The sequence below is a fragment of the Bacillus rossius genome, chromosome 17 (genome assembly GCF_032445375.1).
Source record: "Bacillus rossius redtenbacheri isolate Brsri chromosome 17, Brsri_v3, whole genome shotgun sequence".
NCBI classification, from domain to species: domain Eukaryota; kingdom Metazoa; phylum Arthropoda; class Insecta; order Phasmatodea; family Bacillidae; genus Bacillus; species Bacillus rossius.
In genome coordinates, this window is record NC_086344.1 from 3,601,027 (window position 1) to 3,619,997 (window position 18,971).

Here is an 18,971-nt window from a genome sequence, read left to right on the forward strand (position 1 = left end):
TTATAAGTAAATTATCAAGCAAGTTTAAGCAAACTTTAAATGATATGTCAGCCCTGTGATATTTAATGTGTAATCTTATTTTTAATTGCAAATTGGTATGCCTTAAACACCTTATATAAGTTAATTATACCTAAAGCTAGATTAAGTTAATTTAAATGATATGTCAGCCCAGTGATATTTAATGTGTAATCTTATTTTTATTGCAAATTGGTATGCCTTAAAAACCTTATGTAAGTAAATTATAAAGCTAGATTAAGAAAAGTTTAAATGATATGTCAGCCATGTGTTATTTAATGTGAAATCTTATTTTTATTGCAAATTGGTATACCTAAAAACCTTTATAAGTAAATTATAAAGCAATATTAAGCAAACTTGAAATGATATGTGAGCCCAGTGATATTTAATGTATCTTATTTTTTATTGCAAATTGGCATGTCTTAAAAACCTTTTATAAGTAAATTATGAAGCTAGATTAAGAAAAGTTTAAATGATATGTCTGCCCTTTGATATTTAATGTGTAATCTTATTTTTGTTCCAACAGTGGTATGCCTGAAACCCTCGACTTGTTGCGTTGGCAGGACGGGTTCCCGGGCAGGATCGTCAACTTCCACGTGGTGAACTGCGTGTCCGTGACGGAGAAGCTCCTGGCGATAGCGAGGCCCTTCCTGAAGAGCGAGCTCCTAGAGAAGGTGACAGAACAAACTGCTCAAGTCAACTCACCGACGGACGGCCCACTAAGTAGACAGACAAAAACATTGTGTACTTTTACAAAAGATTCCTTTTAGAAGTGGCTTTGCTTCTGGGTTGTAGCCGCGTCCCTTGGCGAAAAAAAAATTAGCCGACGTTTCGGTCGACATGGCAGTCGCCATCATCAGGGAGCAGTTGTAGGTTAACTGCTACCTGATGATGGCGACTGCATTGTCGACCGAAACGTCGGTGAATTTTTTCGTCAGGGACGCGGCTGCAACCCCGGAAGTCAAGCTACTTCAGACGATGGCCATGAAAGCCTGCGAAAATGATTCGTTTAGAATCCAGTTGCCAATAGTTTGTAACACTACAAGGAATATATTGGTAACTTTTCGAAACACATGGCTGTGGTTATTTTTGCATATTTGAAATACGATTTTTGAGATAAAACTGAGTGTTTATTAACGAAAATTGGCACATTATTTTAATTTTTGATATGTTTCATTCAAGCATATTTATTTTAACAATGAAAAATATAATTGAATATTTAACAGTTTGGCTTTATTTTGTTTTATTATGCTTATTAATGTGCGCAGTTTATACTGTAAAACTATCCAGGGTACGGTTTACAAATAACTTTAACTATTGTGTGTACTGGGACAACACAATCACAAATTCGCGAGTAAGAACACGAGCCCAGGTTTACTGCTAACACTATTTTGTTTATAGTTGTTTTCATGTAAATGAAAAAATTTACAAATATATAATATCTATAATTTTACATGAATATTTCTATTGTCTTTGAAAGATTTGTGCAATGGGAGTGCATGACTTGATATAAGCTTTTGGACATACACTATTTCTGAACATTTGTTTAGCAATGGCATATGTCCAAAAGCTTAGGTACATCAAGTCATCAATATTTCTGTTCCATTTACAAAACAAAATTCAATACAACACTAGAAATCATCGCAAACACCTGAATATAAATTAATATTGATTTCACAAACCTGAAGTGTGCGTCGTTTCGGCCAGCCTTGTTTCAACTATGGTCAAGTTCTCTGTGGCCCTTGGAGATGACTGCAATAAGCGTGATGAAAAATGGGGAAAGCCATCATTTCCGAGGACTTAGTCTAAGTCGAGGAGCAAGAATTAGAAAGTGAATTTTGCAACGAAGGCCTTCAATCTATTGTGCAAGAAGCGCATAAGCTAGGCATTCCGTCGTGAATCTTACAAATTCACATTCATTTAGTGCAAAAGCATGGATCGAACAATGTGTCAAAATAGTAGCATAAGACACTCAACCAGCACAGATCCAATGTCCTGGAGATAAAAATTATAGCAGGGATTCCCAACTTTCTTCTTAACACTGTAAATTTGATTTGATATTCATGTAAAATTTTGGATATTTGTAATTTTTTACATTTACACAGTAACACTGAGTGCATTTATGCTTTTTGTTCTCCTAGTAGCTTGATTTGTAAAAGTTATTTGTAAATTGTTCATCGAATAACTTTTCATTATTAACTGCACACATTAAAAAGCATAAAAAAACTATAAAAATGTCTACTTATTGAATTAAACTTTACTGAAACATCACTTAAAATATAACATTTTTCACCAATTTACGTAAGAAATACTCAGTATCATCACAGAAAACGTATTTCATATAACGCAAATTTAAAAATAGCCATGTGTTGTAAAAAGTTACAATAAGGACTATATGTTTTTTAGTACCACAAACTTTTTCTTGGCAACTTGTTACCAAAGGAATCTTTTGTAAATGTACATAAATTTTTTTTCTGTGTAGAGTATAAGAGGCACGCTATAATTTGGTATGGATGTGGACTCGGACCAGAAATCAATAAGTAGTACTTGAACATCTTAGACTTCTTAGGTGCTTAAGATTGAAACATAAGAATCTTAATGTTTTAATAAAACAAATTTCTATGACCACCCCAAAATTTATTGATGTTACAGAATGATTTCATTGAACTAATTGGGGGTAACATACTATATCACCCATACAAGTTTGCGATGTTTTTATACCTCCAGTTATTCTGATGAAATTATTTCACCACAGAAACAAGTTTTGCGATGGTTATAAAAATGTGTTCAGTCAATAAAATTAATAAAACAGTTGTTCACCTCTAACTTAAAAGGCATACTCAAAGCCTTGGGAATACTTTAGACCATGTTTTAAAGTAAATATATTTTAATTTTTTGATTTGTAACATCTTAGCTCTCAGTATACGGAATTCGGTAGGAGTAATATGGTAAGAACGGAAGTTGCATGTAACGGAAATGTGTAGCCACGGTGCTGTCTTCTGTGGGAGATGGTGCGAACCGAAGCTCACAAAGCCAAAGGGAAACTTCATAGTATAAACTTTTTAATGAATTTTAACAAGATGCGCAGCATTTCAATAATATTCCTTGTCAAAATTCAGGTCCAAAGCCAAGGTTCAGTATTGTGTCATGTATTTTTCGCTTGTAGTGGAGCACTTTCATTATGTAATTTAAATTTTCGGTCTGCGAATCGAATGATCCTATAGTTGACATAGATGCTCTGGCAAAGAATTCTAACTGCGGGTGTGGAAAGTACTTTGATTCGCGTCGAGAAATCTATTTGAAAACAAATTTCGTGTTTTTGTGTGTATATATATGTATATATGTATGTGTATATCTATATATTACACTCAGCATTATTGAAATAATTCTACGTTTATTTCGTGTTCCAGTTTCGTAGTATAACATTTGTAACATGAAAATACATGAATTTGCTTGTTACTGATGTTAGATGTTACACATCTCTGGCAAGGACTGAAAGACTAGTTCGTACATATATTTTTTGGCGTGACAACGTCTAATAAATCGATATACGCCGGCTGCACGCACAAAAATGTGTCCCGTTACGGACATTGTCCCGTTACGCGGTCTCGTTACACTCATTGTACGCTTGTGCCGCATTTATCTCTCTTCCACTCGATTGGAACAACCATCGATTTGACTTTTTCGAGGCACATTAAACTTGAAACACTCCAATTCGTTTCCTACTTTTCCTATCATCGTCCTATCCTTAACAGAATAACACAGATTGGAAGAAGTTAAATAGCAAACATGTATAAAAGTTATAGTTAAAATAATCTCGTCGTAAAAGTAATAAACATATTTGAATAATGAGTGCAAATAAAAGTAAATTTATCAATTAAATTGAAGATTTCATTTCACTCCTTCTTTGTATCCATACAAAATAGTGATAATTAAATAAAAATGATAAAATTTTATTCATAAAAGTATGCAATAATTTCATCAATGTTTTGTTATGACGTTGTCACGTTAAACTATCGTCCGTAAACCGACTTTACAGACAACCAATTTTTTTTTTTTAAATTTTGTATTGCAGCTGTAACGCCCCTCGTGCCTTTGATTTTTAGTGTTATAACACCTCTTAAAAGTCCTAGGAAACAGCTGAGCAACAAGCTACAAAATTCACATAAAATTCGAACATCACCAGAGGTGGCACGAGGCGGAGAACGAAATAATTTAGAAACTCCCTACAAACAATCCATTTGGGAGTCAGTGGATCGGTAGAAATATACATATATGTACTCAATTAAATAAAAACAACAAAATAAGTCATGTGATCTATAGGCTTGCTGGTTTATTTATATTAATATTCTTTTATGTAGTGCATAATCTTTCTTTAATTAGATTTTACCAGAAAAGATCAAGGCAGATTAACCATCGATCAACCAATTAGCATTTTAACATCTTAGCAATCATTAATGAAGAAAACATGAACACAATTTATAGTGCTAGCGAGTCCGGACCGCGAATCTAGCGAAAATTTAACAAGGTTCTAGCCATAGTGAAATGTTTACAAAAATAGTTAGAATATATTGCCTTGGTTTTGAATCTTATGCAAAAAAATTACAATAACACCATGTCTGATAAGGGTTGATTATTCTTGAGTTACAATTACTGAAGATATAACTTTACATCGTTAACAAACACTTCTCCCCTGTCCACTGGCACACCAAGATTTATGAAATTTTGTCGTTCAGAACTCACGACCAGGTAAAATTCGGTGGGAAGAGCAGAATAAATTTTGTTGGGGTTCACTCAATTGACTTTCAATCACGACCATTTGTGCAGGGGTGACTCTCGGATGACGGGGGTGTTTCTTCAATCGGGGGGTATCTCTTGCGCCCTGCCTGCAACAAGGTCCAATATCACCAGAGATTAGACCAGGTCGCACTCAGACCATCAATCGGGAAAACGCCCTTTAAAAAGGAGCGAATTGGGGGAAATATTGAATGCAAAAGACTCACCGAAGCAGGGTGATGACAGATGATTCCATTCATGTTGCGCGATCGCCAGTTAGGACGCGCATCGCGGAGATGTCGCGGAAGCACAACTAAAATTAGCTATTCGGGTTGGCTGACTAACTAACAGAAGACAAAGAAAAGTTTTAGGGAAAAATTCCCTCGGCCAAGACGATTACATCCTATAGCGCAGAAGAAGGCAGATCTGCACGCGATTTATTATTCAAGAAGCAGATCGACAGAGACGCCGATGTAGTCAGCCCAACAGCCCGCGCATTAATCCATCATGGCGGCTAGATCGTCTAAAAAAAAGGATGCTGGGACCCGGTAGGCCGAAAAAGGAGGGGGGGGGGGGATATGGCTCAGCGCCGAAAGGAGCCGAAGACGTCCGAGGCAAGGTAAAACGAAGGTCTGTTGCTTGGTAAAAACCTCTATAGCCGCCGAGCGCCGCGCGCTCTATGGAGGCGCAGTTGAACTAAGTTTAACTTCGACTCGCAAATCTCGCGCTAGGTGACTTGCAACCAGCATGGGGCTAAAGGGGTGGGGGACAAGTGTGCTCTCTGGCGGCCAAAGAAAAGAGAGAGGGAGAGACTTAAGGTCACGGCCACTAATGTGCGCCGAAAACCAGGGAAAGAGAACTAGGATAAAAAAGGTTTGATATGAGTGTACAGAAGTCTGACAAAAATTAAATAAGAATAAAAATTGTAAAAAATTTAAAAATGAAAATTTGAGCCTAAAAATTAAAATCTGTGCCAATCATACCAATAAACGGCACACAGCTGTATTTGGTGGGTTCAATTCACTTTCAACTCTACAAACAATAATTAGTTGTGATTACGATGCTTGTTTGAAGTATATTAATTTATTTTTCTGTAGATGAGATATTGTGTATGATTTTTATTCCAGTTAAGAGTTCATGGAAGCGGTATGGAGTCATTGTACAAGTGTGTTCCTCGAGAAATACTTCCAACTGAGTATGGAGGGGAAGCCGGCTCTTTCAAGGACTTGCACAGTAAGTACGCGCGAACCTAATCACTAGAGACCTGCAAAATTCGCGAATTCATTTCGTGATATGCTACAATTAAAATAATTATACGTTAGCGCTGCTTCTACCACTGGTTCACTGTTAATCTGGAGGAGTGAGGGCCAATTAGAGACCCTCACTCATAGAAGTGTCGAATCACAGGCCACCCAGTCGAGACGACTCACAAGTCAGCAGCCAATGAACAGGTGGCATTGGCCTGAGTGTGTATAGCGTAGTAGAGTCTATCCTGGAGGTCATTGAACCCGCGAATTTTTCCGGTCTCTACTAATCATTAAATTTATAAAGCATACACGTATGTTATTGCAATTTGTTCATACTTCGGAACTGCAAAAAAAAAAAAAAAAAACATGACCTTATATTTGGCTGTCAGAGCCTAATTTCAATTAAATTTGTCTCTAACATCCAAATTTAAAAAAAAAAATGTTGTGAGATAGTTGTCTATATAAAAGTGCAAACTAAAGCACGATCATATTCTATCACATTCAATCCGTGTATGAATGTGAAGTTCCTTTTTTTAGCCGCATCGAAAACGAATATCTCAATGACGTTTCGGTTAACCTTGCAGTCGCAATCTTCAGGGTAGCAGAACTATCTGTGATTCATGCATTAAAAGAAACTGTATGATGACTGTGCAATAAAGATAAAAGTTTTTAATACATTTTATTTAAATTTTTACTGATTTATAGCATTACTGTTATTACTAATTGAAATATTAATTATGTCAAATAAATCTTGCTAACACGATATATATTTCAAACATCTTTGCAGAATATATAAATTTAGAATCTAAAAGTTCTCCACGTATAGGTTTATAGTTATCAGTACTATCAGTGGGTTCATTTTGACCCATTTTGTAATCAGTCCGCATCAAATCAGAGTTGTATTATGCACTAACATGCCAATGATAATCAAAAAATAGTAAACAATGAAGAATCTGGTTTATCACTGAAATTTCGTAGATATAGAAAGACAAACAACCAGTTGTTGATGTGAATGTCTAAAATAAACGAATGATATTTTCCTGTTAGCACTATCACTCTACGTTCCAATTGCTGATTTGTTTCACCGAAATTAAGGCAAATAAATATTATGTTAACTAAATTTTTGCTAATTGATGAATCAGTGAATGCTACTGAATCAAAACCTAAGGTACTTTAGTTAACATAAAAAAATTAATTTTAAACTACTCATGAATAATTTAAATTTTTTTGTTGATAAATGTTTAAAATTTAAACAAATCTCAGTTTGATACATTATTTGACTGTCCTTACAATGAAAATTGTTAGAAAATGATATATTTTAACAAATTAACATCACTTAACATATTATATTTCCATTGTTTTAATATATTTTACCCTATAATGAATAAAAATGAAATTTGTTAAAATTATTTTAAAATTTTGTGGTAAATGTAAATAACAATTAAAAATACAAATTTTTGAAATTTTTATGAATACTGCTTGAATGAAATGACAAGTAATCGTTTCAATTAACTAAATTACACTAATTAATGACTCCCCTACACTACACTACACTACACTACACTACACTACACTACACATTCGACACTGCCGAACTGAGTCACATCGCATTTATATGCGAGTCATCAAGCTGGATGAAGCACATTCTATTGGTAGGACATAGTACCCAGAGGAACTTATGTAGTGACTGCCAATTTAAGGCTTTCCAAGATATATCAGGATGTAAATTTGAAAATTGAATTACTAAAAATTAACAGCTTAAGTCATTATGAAAAATGTTTGGCTCCACCGAGTTTAACAATGACAAGCGAAACCAATGGTTGTGTAAATACATAATTTAAGTTTCAATGTCAACTGTTCTTAAATATGATTTTAAAAATAATTATATCAGATAAGACTTTTCTACCAAACAAGTTGCCGTTTGGTGTTTCATTAATACTGGAGTCAGGAAATAAAGGATTAATGAATATTATATATTAACATTTGAATGGAAGAAAGTAACTAGAGAATTATTTGTATGTGAATACTATTTATCGTCAAAAATTTATTGATGAATGTTTTTTTTTCTAGCTTTTATGGTTTATTTAGTTATAGCATTCAATTATCAATAAAGCCACGATTTTTTTGTGTATCCATTGTTATCAAAGTAGACTTGAAACACATATGCATCAGCTTAATGTTAATTATCTTTGAAAGATTTGTGCAATGGAAGAGCATGACTTAATGTAAGCTTTTGGACATAAGCCATTGCTAAGCTCATGTATGTCTGTAGAAGAAAACTACAAAAAACTAACATTTTTTGGGTTCAATATTTTTGTGCTGTCATTAATTGTGGGGGTTTTTTCGTACTGTTAGTCCATTTTTCTTTTTTTTCTTTGTTTGTTGACCATATTCCTGTTATGGAATATTATGTGGTGTTTATATTCTATTGACAACAGCAATTATTTGCTTAATTTGTGTTTTTGTTTTTGTATTTTGGGTTTTTTGTTGTTTTCTTCTACAGACATACATGAGCTTAGCAATGGTGTATCTCCAAAAGCTTACATCAAGTCTTAATGTTAATGATTGGACCACAGTGCTCTTGATACGCCCAAGGAGAATAATTGGTTTCCCCATCACGTATTGCATGCCAAATGTATGTAAACTTGCTGTCGACCAATGGACATTCTAAAATTTATTATTATGTAGGCCTACGGGCAATTGGAATCTAGCCTGGAGTGAAATAAATGTGAAAATAATCTTAGTTCTAACTATCAATTATCTGTAACCTGTTTTGAGTTTATCATGTTGAAGGTGTCTTTATATTTTCACAGGTAAAACAATCGAAGAGATGAAACTACACCGTGATTGGTTCCTAGAAGAAGAAAAACTGCAAATAAACGAATCAAAAAGACTAGGAACGGACAAAAAGTCAAAAGGTGCATTTGGAATAGTAGGTTCCTTCAAGAAACTTGACATAGACTGAATTGAATTTTGTGTTTTTATTTTTCCATGCTAATAAAGCAGAAATCACACAGTGCATGATTCACGCAAAAACCATGCAAATTTCCAAAACTCTCATGCAATCTCTTGTGATAGATTACTGATCACGTGATGTCTTTGCACCAGAAACAGGGGTCGGAAATAAGCCAAATGCATGTTATTCAAAAACTGGTGAACCTTGATGAAAAAGTTAATTGCTAAGATGTTGCAAAACAGACTGGCATTTAGATTTCATTACGTAAATTTTGGACGATGTCATTTTACCTGCTCGTCCCAAGAACATTTTTGGCCAGTTGTAGAACATTATCTTCTTTTAAACGCAGCCCTACTTTTTTTATAACGAATGCCATCAAGGGAATATTTTAAAAATGTTAATAACTGGCATCAGATATATGTATAAATTATTTTCTATTTTGGAATTGCGTCATATTCTTTCATTAGAGGTTCTGTACATTTTCGAATAATTGCATCTTACATTGTGTGATTCCAGCTTACATGCAATATACGGTAATATTTTTTTTTGCATTTTTTACATAAGTTATGATGTATGATATTTTATACATTTGTTGGAGTTACTTATTAGTTTTCCTTAGTATAATTGTGCAAAAATGTAAGAATTAGTCAGCAAATTATTTTTGCATATAAAATATATGCTTTTCTAACGTGATTAAAACCTCCCGTGTTTTAAAATTGGACTGTACATTTCGAAATTACCATGCTATAACACGAACTTACCTTCTTTAAAACATATTTCCAAGAGTTCTTTTTTGAAACTTCTTCTGCAGTCATTGTAATTTAAAAGAACACAACACACGTGACATGCTGTATTTTTATTTGTAAATGTAACAGAAATATTCATGTAAAATTACAGATATTTGTAAGTTTGTACATTTACATGAAAACAACTATATCAGTACAAAATAGTCTTTGCAGAAAAAATTGGTGTGGATTCTTACTAGGGCATTAATGCTTTGTGTTGTCCTAGTGCCTCCAATAGAATACGTTTTTGGTAAACCATTTCCTGAATATCTTTGCAGCATTAACTGTGTACATACATTAATAAGCATAATAAAACAAAATAAACTTAAATTATTGAATATTCTATTATCTTTTAGATGTTTTAAAAGTATTACTTTTTATTGAAGCATCAATTGAAATATAAAATTATGCCTAAATTTACGTAATAAATACTCTGTATTATCTATTCAAACGTATTTCATATATGCAAAAATAACCATAGCTATATGTTGTAAAAATACATGTTCTGTTTTGTAGTATTACAAAAATATTTCGGCAACTGGTTTGCAAAGGAATATATTTTTTTAAGTAGATACAATTTTTTTTTCCTGTGTAAGATAAAGGATTCCAAATAGAATCTCACGTGCAACGCTGTACCAATATCTTTCTTAAATTATTATTTTTGAAATCAGTGGTAATTGATGTTTTTGGTGTCCAAATATTTTATTCTTTTGCGACTTATTTGAGCAAACAGCCTTCAGATCATTGCGACTCAAGCACATTTACATTAAAATTTCCCTTATCTCTTCATGAAAATGCAGTCAAAAAGCATACAATATAACCACATTGTTTGCTTTTAAAGGACTCCAAACCACATAATTGTTACGTTAATACTCGAACGACCAAAAATAGTTTACCAATGATATGACCTAATATATAATTAATTATATATGATATACGTCCTTTAAATTATTCCTGCAATGGGGTATTTCGATTTAATGCAGTTTTTTGGACATACACCATTGCAGTTTTGCACTATTTGTCATGCGAAAATAAAAAATATTGTCATTAAAAATTAACAGAAAATACAACTGAATCAGCTGATGTCGGACAAACGGAACCAACAATGAAACTAAACAAGTATTATGAACAACACAACGACGACAGCACGGACAAAAAATGTTCAACCTCTAAATATTAGACAGCACAATAATTCCGTTAAAGGAACTTAGTCTTGAAAAATATAACAACACAGGCGAACATATTGCGCTAACAACAAAGAATCAGATTAAATTCAGGTAGACAACAAACCTGAACAACGGAGCAAACATATAAACACAACGATGAAGATTAACAAGTACTATGGACAACACAATGACAATAGCACTTAACAACACAGAATGTTTACAATGACAACAATTGTATAGTAGTATATATGTTGCTTTACACCAAAAATAGTGTGATTTTACACAAACTGTGTGTGACAGCAGACCCAACCAATGTAAGTGTAATTTTGCAATGACATGTGTTGGTGTATTTTTACTCTTGTGTTTAAGTAAAATCACAATAAAATTTCCATCATTGGACACATCGGTTTTGGTAAATTTGTCATAGCTATTGTTTTATTTATACTATCTGGAATGTATCATGAAACACTAGTAAATTTAAATATTTTTTTAGGTAATTTTATAGAAACTATGAGTATCTATGTAGGGTTTTACTTCTTCGCAAATTATTATATATAAATTTTTTGTAGCTAAGACTCTTATTTTACACTTTGTACTTAATTGTTTTTTTCTTAATTTATTACCATTTAGTATTATTTAAAATATTCTATGATCCTAAGTGAACTGATATTGCAACATTCCACTCCTTTTGAAAGTTAGTCTGATGTCTTGTACTCTTGAACTATTGTACACACTAAGAAATAATATGGTAATGAGTTTAGCCTTAGCGTAAATATATGTTTTTCTAGGTACCATATAAACTGTAAGTGTATACAAGCCTGCATTTAAAAATATATTTTTAGTATGGATATGTATTTATGCAAATAAATGGTTTGTATAAATTGACTCTGATGAATATTTTTACCTTTTAATTTTAATACAATTTTACAATTTAAATTGTTTCCAATCATTTTCGACTGATGTAATAATTTTTTTAACACTACATTGGTATGATAAATAAATATTTTTTTTCTTTGTTATATTCACACATATAACTTGTTATGTGTAATTTTACACGTTAGTAGTTATCATTTAAGATGTAAATTCGTGCATGTTAACCAAGTCTTGTATTAAATTTTGGGTATCTAGAAACATTTTTGTATAATAATATTAAATGTAGGTTTATATTTTACAATTTCTTGGACAAAAATGTAAAATTATACTTAATTTTTTATATATACTCTTTTCTTACCTATAAATATTCCTCCTAAAATTTTTATTAGTTGTATTTGTTGTGTACAGCTACCTTAAATTAACTTCACTGCCAATGAAACATAATTACTGAAAAAATCTCTACCTACTAAAGCTTGCGTTTGTATAATTTGGAGCTCCTTCAATATTACTTTACAAAATATGGCACAACCAGGAATTTTTTGGAAGGAGTTTTTAAAAATTGGAAAAAATATAAATTATAATCCAGTATAAGGGAAAAAAACTTACATTACTGTTGGCTCTAAGACACTGACATATAGACCTACAGTAGTAGCTGTAGGCGCTGTGGATTTTCACACAGTAACATACTGTCTTCACTGATATTTTCCTAATTTTTTCATGATTTAGGAGGGAGGGAGTACATCCCCTTATTCCCCTCTGCGTCCGTCACTGGTTGAAAACCATAATTTTAAGACCATTTACTATCCTGTTACACATCCGTAGTAACAGAGTAAACAGTAAACCTAAACTCTGCTATCATTTTGTCACTCTTCACTCTCTCTTGATGACTTGTGTAACTTGTGGATCTTTTAGTTTCAAAATGCAAAATAATGATTTCGTCTATATATAAGTACCTACCTCTATGTTTATATAACTTTTGATTACTTTCAAATAGAATAATAAACTTGATAAATTGATTGACGAATATATATTATTAAATTATATTAACATGGATTTAAAATTACATTATCAAAAGAATGGGCCGGCCCTAATAAGAAAATAACCATTAATTATTGTACATAATTAAAATAAAATCAGAAACAATACACAGGTTAAATTTGTTGCAATCCCATTAAAGTCCCGAAAGAAACATTTCTGGTGTCCCGATCTTTTCAATGTTGTGATTTAATGTTTATACAGAAGGCATAAAAAAAGCTGGAGTACTGGAGGTTTGAAGTTCGCTGGCCGATGTTGAGCTGCTAACGAGGCGTCAGGGCACCTTAGTCGTCCTGATTGCTGGAAGGACTCAAGGGTGGTGTTGTAAGGTTTTCATCCGGTCCTTGGACCCTGTCTGTGAACAGGTCCGAATAAAACATGATCAGATCATGATCACAGACAGTTAGCAAAATAGGCAGAAAATGCCTGCTAACCAAGATGATTGTGGTCGGGGAATAAGGTTTGTCGAAAACTCACCATACAGGGAGATGGCTTCTAGCATCAGCCAGGGAGCGGAGCTCGCGAACACGCGGTTGTCGCGGATGTTTCCATAATTCAAAAAGATAGAAAATATTATCAAGCATAATTAACGAAGCATTGTTACTTCTACGAGGTACGCAGACTGACTAATTACTAATTACTAAAAGGTTGTAGGGACCACATCCCTTGCCTAGATGATTACATTTTTGAAAAACGACCGAAGTGAAATCTTGACGTGCGGCTTGCCGACGATGCATGTGGTGCGTCTGCTGTCGCGGCGCGAAGTAAGTTTGGGGCGGCAGCGACTCGTAATTAAAAGACGACGTAAATCAATGGAAGAGTGGAGGCTTCGGCTTCTGGACCGAAAGGTTCCGAAGATTTCCGAGGGAGTTGTCGAGAAATACTAACTTCGATATCTCGAAGTTGTTGGTACTGGCCGATGTCAGCGCGACCTACTGAGGGGTGTCCGAAACAAGGAGAGATCGACTCACACGAGGCGACTGCTAAAGCATTGGGCTTATGTAGGGGACTAGTGCAGCGCTCTGGTGGCTTGGAAATGAACAACTACGGGGCACTGTTTGTTGCGTGAGGCGCCAGGGGGCAGGCGTTTAGCGGGTGTTCAAACACCCAGGGGAAATAATTCGCAACTCTGCCACTAGAGGTCAGAGGCGGTACATTCGAACGCTCGTGTACAGACCTGGCGTTAACGAACGGTCACTGCTCTGGGCAGTATTCCCAGGAAAGGATGGAGAGGGGGTGGTGGGGTGGAACTGCGCTGCTGTGGATAATTAAGCCAGTGACATGCCGAAACGTAAGTTAAGACGAGCCGCGGGTGTGTCTGAAATCGCTCGCGTAAGGCTGGCTCTCAGAAACTAGCAGGTCTAATGGCTTGCAGGCCATAGCACTTCTTGTCACGGCTCGGAGAGGTATTACAGGCGACTTATGTGTGCCAAAGGCGGGGATAATACGATAGCACTTGCTGGGTCATTAGATGGTAGGCAAAAATTATATATATCCTGGGAACGATTGGGGAGACAGGTCTGACAAAGATTAAACGGGAGTGTACAGGAGGCGGAAAAAGTTTAAGTTTTTGCAGCAAAAAATGACTGGCGACAATATTTTTCAAAAATTGAAATTTATAATTGTGCCAAAAATACTTATTGGCGGCACAGTCCACAGAAGTGGTAAAAAACATAATTTTGCATTTCTAAGGACATGGGTAAGAATCCTGGTTTCTATATGACTATTCCCTATATGACTAAAGCTTATTCTCGGCTTTTTACTTGCTATACATTGTAATTTGTTTTAAATAGAACAAATATTTGTAGAACACTGCAGTAACACTGGGTTCATATTCTTATTCAGGCATATATGCTTTGTGTTGTCCCAGTAAGTCCAATAGTTTATTTGTAAACCGTACACTGAATAGGTTTCCTGTATTAACGACGCACGTTAAAAAGCATAATAAAACTAAATAAAGTCAAATTATTTAATGTTAGGCTATCCATTCCATGGTTTAAAAAATTATGCTTGAATGAAACATCAATTCTAATATAAAATTAAGCACAGTTCATGAATTTTGACTTCAATAGGTTAAGACGAGGTGATGACGTATCAGACTGTAACGAAAAGTACAAAGCTCAGGAGGGGCTTATATCTGAGAGGGGAAGGTAGGACATTGTGCGCCCACTCCCTTTTTCGGGTAAGCATGAATGAAGCGACGCTACAGAGATACTCCCCTTATTTTATTTTATAATTCCACATAAGGCAAGGACACTTATAAATAAATTTCTTTTTTCAACTCATGATTACACTTAATATAGATATTTGGCTACACAGAAAGAAAATCTGCTCTTTTACAAAATATTCCCTTGGAAAAATATTGGCCAAAAATAGTTTGTAACACTACAAAAAGATATTGTAAATTTCTAAAACAAAGTTATTTTTCCATATATGATGTACATTTCTTAAGATAGCACTAAGTATTTATTACAAAAATTGGTGCATTAATTTATATTTTAATTGATATTTCATTCAAGCATAATTATTTTAAAGCAACATGAAAAGATAATTGATTATTCAATGATTGGGGTTTATTTAGTTATATTATGCTTATTAATGTGCGCAATTAATGTCAGAAAGCTATTCAAGGAACAGTTTATAAATAAATTACAATACTCCCGCGGAGGAAATAGGTCGATCCACTCAAGATAAGTTAAGTTTCGCTGACACGGTGCGTAGAATTGACCGAACAACCGCAGATTATTCATTAGCGATAGGCCGTCATCCATTCCCTCCGTGAATACAATGGCAAACATAATTATTTAAGAAACAGTACCGTTATCCCATGCACTCACTATGTAACCGAAATATTATGTTTGACGTTTTAGACACAAAGCCGTACTGGATGTGGCGGTGCACCTCGCTACCCGTAAATCCCTATTCTGTTGCAACCAGTTTAGGCTTATTTTTGACGTGCCAACGTCTAATAAATCGATGAACGCACATTGTCCCGTTACGCTTTGTCCCGTTACACTCATTGTTCCGTTACGCTGTGTCCCGTTACGCTGTGTTCCGTTACGCTGTCGGCGAGTGCAGTAATAATATGTTATGTTACAATTGACTACAAAATTATGGTGATTCATATAATTGATGATAGATATTTGATTACAGTTTATTTATATGAAAACTTGTTCATAATTATATTTGCTAAACACCATGTGCTGTTACTATTTTCATAATGCACAGAAAGTAATGATTTATTTTAAGGATATCATTTATAAAATCTTATTATATTGACTGTTATTATTATTATGAAATTTTATTATTTAATTTGTATATTGTTCGCCCGCAAAAGTTATTTAAATATATTTTTATTAATTATGTATATCTAAGAGAGAGCTATGCTCTATGACCTGAAATGGACTTATATGGACAGTAAATTGAGTATACCCCTCTAAGGACTAATGAACTTAACGAATTAACGATGATTTTATTCGGGGTATTACTTAAAGAAATTTTCATTGTTGGAAATTTTCGTTTTAAATTTACCGCATTTCTGTGTTTTCAATTGTATTAATAAGTGTTATTTACGGTATTCCTATTGTAAATTACGCTAACCGATTTTGGTTTCGGCCAATGAGAGGCCGTGTTTTAGATGTGAGGCGTCTAGAACGTCTTAATTAATAAGAAGTTGGGTTGTAAAAGGCGTCTGATGCCGACGCAAAGGCGCGAGGCCTATTTTAAAATTTGAAAGATAGCTAGCTAGATTATGCCATCCGACACTCAGGATGAGCTTAAACGACGTATAAATAAATAATGTGTAAGATTATAAGGGCATATTCTGACGGATATGTTATTAGGAGTAAAAATCTGTAAGTAAAGATCTTGCATTCTGTATCGCCCATAGACATACCCAGCTGTATGTAATTTCTTCGTGAATCACTTCGATTTGACTACAAACTGATTAGTTTTCACGTAAAAGGTGTCAATTATCCTGAACTACGTAATGAATTGATATTTCCAAGATTTAAATTATTATTTTATTTTGTGATACCCAGAGGTGAAATGGGAGTACAAGTTTCGTGTCTCTACCATATAAACTGAGTTAAGCCAAGGCAAATACGAACCCATATATAAACATAAATAGTAATCATACTATTTAATTGTGCTATGATTTCAAACATTTTTCTGTTATGTAAGAATGCGTCCGTAAAAACATCATTTGATTGATTTTCTGAACTTACACTAACGAACTTTTGTGAACGATTCATGTGTGCTACGTATTTTCCTGATGTTTAATTTACATAAGCGCATATCCACGAGTCATGTTCAGTATCATTAGGATTGTTTTTCTGTGATTTTTTATCTAATTATATTAATACAGTATTGATTTTTATCTCTACACATATGTTAGTTGTCCCTGATGAATAGCCATTTTATTCTTAATAATAAAAACCTGAATTATATCCCTATGTGTTGATATATGTTACCTAGCTACCTGTGTCCAAGAGTATGTGTTTTATGATAAATAACATTTTTATGCATGTTTCTAAGGGTCACAGGGCAAGAGCATAACAGTACTATTGACACATATATATATATCTATATATATATATATTTGAAAAATAGTGACAGCCAGTGTATATCGTCCCGACAACACACACACAACAAAAGGGTCTATTTATAAATCAACGAGTACTATTAATGGTACTGGCGCCAGCAGTAAGAACACACCGAAGAAATTTAGCAGTAGTACAGTATAGAAAGTGGCTACCACAACATGGGGCCCAACACACCGAAGAAGTTTACAAGTATAGAAAGTGGCGCACATAAACGTGGGGCCCGAGTGTGTTGACACTGAGTTGTCACACCTTATTTCAAGTTGTCATTTGATCCTGCATAGTGTATCTAATCCATTATAATAACATGGCACACAACCACCCCACATACTCACTCAGGAGTAAGCGTGACAGTATGTGTGAAGACTGCGATAACACAGGGAATTCAGGAAGTGACACGGCGACTACATCATCAGCAGGGGGTTCACCAGGGAACACTTGTGTGGAGGGACCTAGTGATCACTCTACCACCGTGACTGAGAGGTTAGGGCGGGCCATGTCACCAGCAACAGGGGAGCAGGAGGAAAGGGAGGCCACTGTCCCTAACATCACACCATTGCCAGATAATACTGCTACATCACCTGTGACACTGGAAGCACTCGTGCAGTTATTACGGCAGAATAATACGCAAATGGAGCAGCATAATGCATCCCTAAATGCGAAATTAGAGCAGAACAATGCGAAATTTGAACAGAGTAATACTCAAATGGAGCAGCATAATGCATCCCTAAATGCGAAATTAGAGCAGAACAATGCGAAACTTGAACAGAACAATACTCAAATGGGGAGGTTTACGGCTGAGTTGGGAGCGCTGAGGGATCAGACCAACTCAGGATTAAAGAGCCTGGAACACAGCATTGAGGTTAGGCTGGCCCAGCAACACGAACAGGTCCAGCAGATATCTGAGCAGGTATCACAGAACAGTAGTCGTGTGGACAGTCTGGAGACTCATGTAACATCCATACGAAACATGATCTCGAATGAACACCAGGGACAAGCTAGTGCTAGGGAGGAGGTGCGAGGACATCTCCAGCATCTCGAACATAGACTGGAGGACATGGAGGTGGCTACTGCCACACTACGAGATAGAATCGAGCACCTTAGTGTACACCCCAGTCCCAGGAGTGAGTCAGCTGACCGCCAAGCTCACAGTCACACACAGTCCCTGTGTCAACTGTACCGACTGCCCCAGTAGACAGGCAACCGTGCCCCAGTGAGATGTACACAATTCCACTGCTACCCATCCACAATCATCCTACCGTTCAAATGGATCTGCCCAGAGAAACCCCTGTATTGAGCCCATCCAACATTGATGCGGCCACGCTCATGCACCATCCAGCTAAGCATTGGGCAGAAGCTATGCCCACGTTTGCTGGCAGAGCTACAGAGAACCCCATCCGTTTCCTGAAAATATTTGAGGAATACACCTCAAACTTTCATTTGAGAGATACAGAGATACTGAAGTGTCTCAACAGCGCCCTGAAAGGACCGGCATTTTACTGGTGGGAGATGCTGAG

The 18,971-nt window shown here is 35.0% G+C and overlaps 1 protein-coding gene across 2 annotated transcripts in view; it reads left to right on the forward strand.

Moving 5' to 3' along the window:
* LOC134541016 (alpha-tocopherol transfer protein-like) overlaps positions 1–11,830 on the forward strand; it is a 79,645-nt gene extending 67,815 nt beyond the window's left edge. For both annotated transcript variants that reach the window (XM_063384143.1, XM_063384141.1), the window contains exons 5-7: positions 579–689; positions 5,919–6,024; positions 8,852–11,830. In XM_063384143.1, coding sequence (XP_063240213.1) covers positions 579–689; positions 5,919–6,024; positions 8,852–9,003 — 369 coding nt within the window. In that variant the 3' untranslated portion in view covers positions 9,004–11,830. The remainder of the gene's footprint in view (positions 1–578; positions 690–5,918; positions 6,025–8,851) is intronic.
* The last annotated feature ends 7,141 nt before the right edge of the window (positions 11,831–18,971 follow it).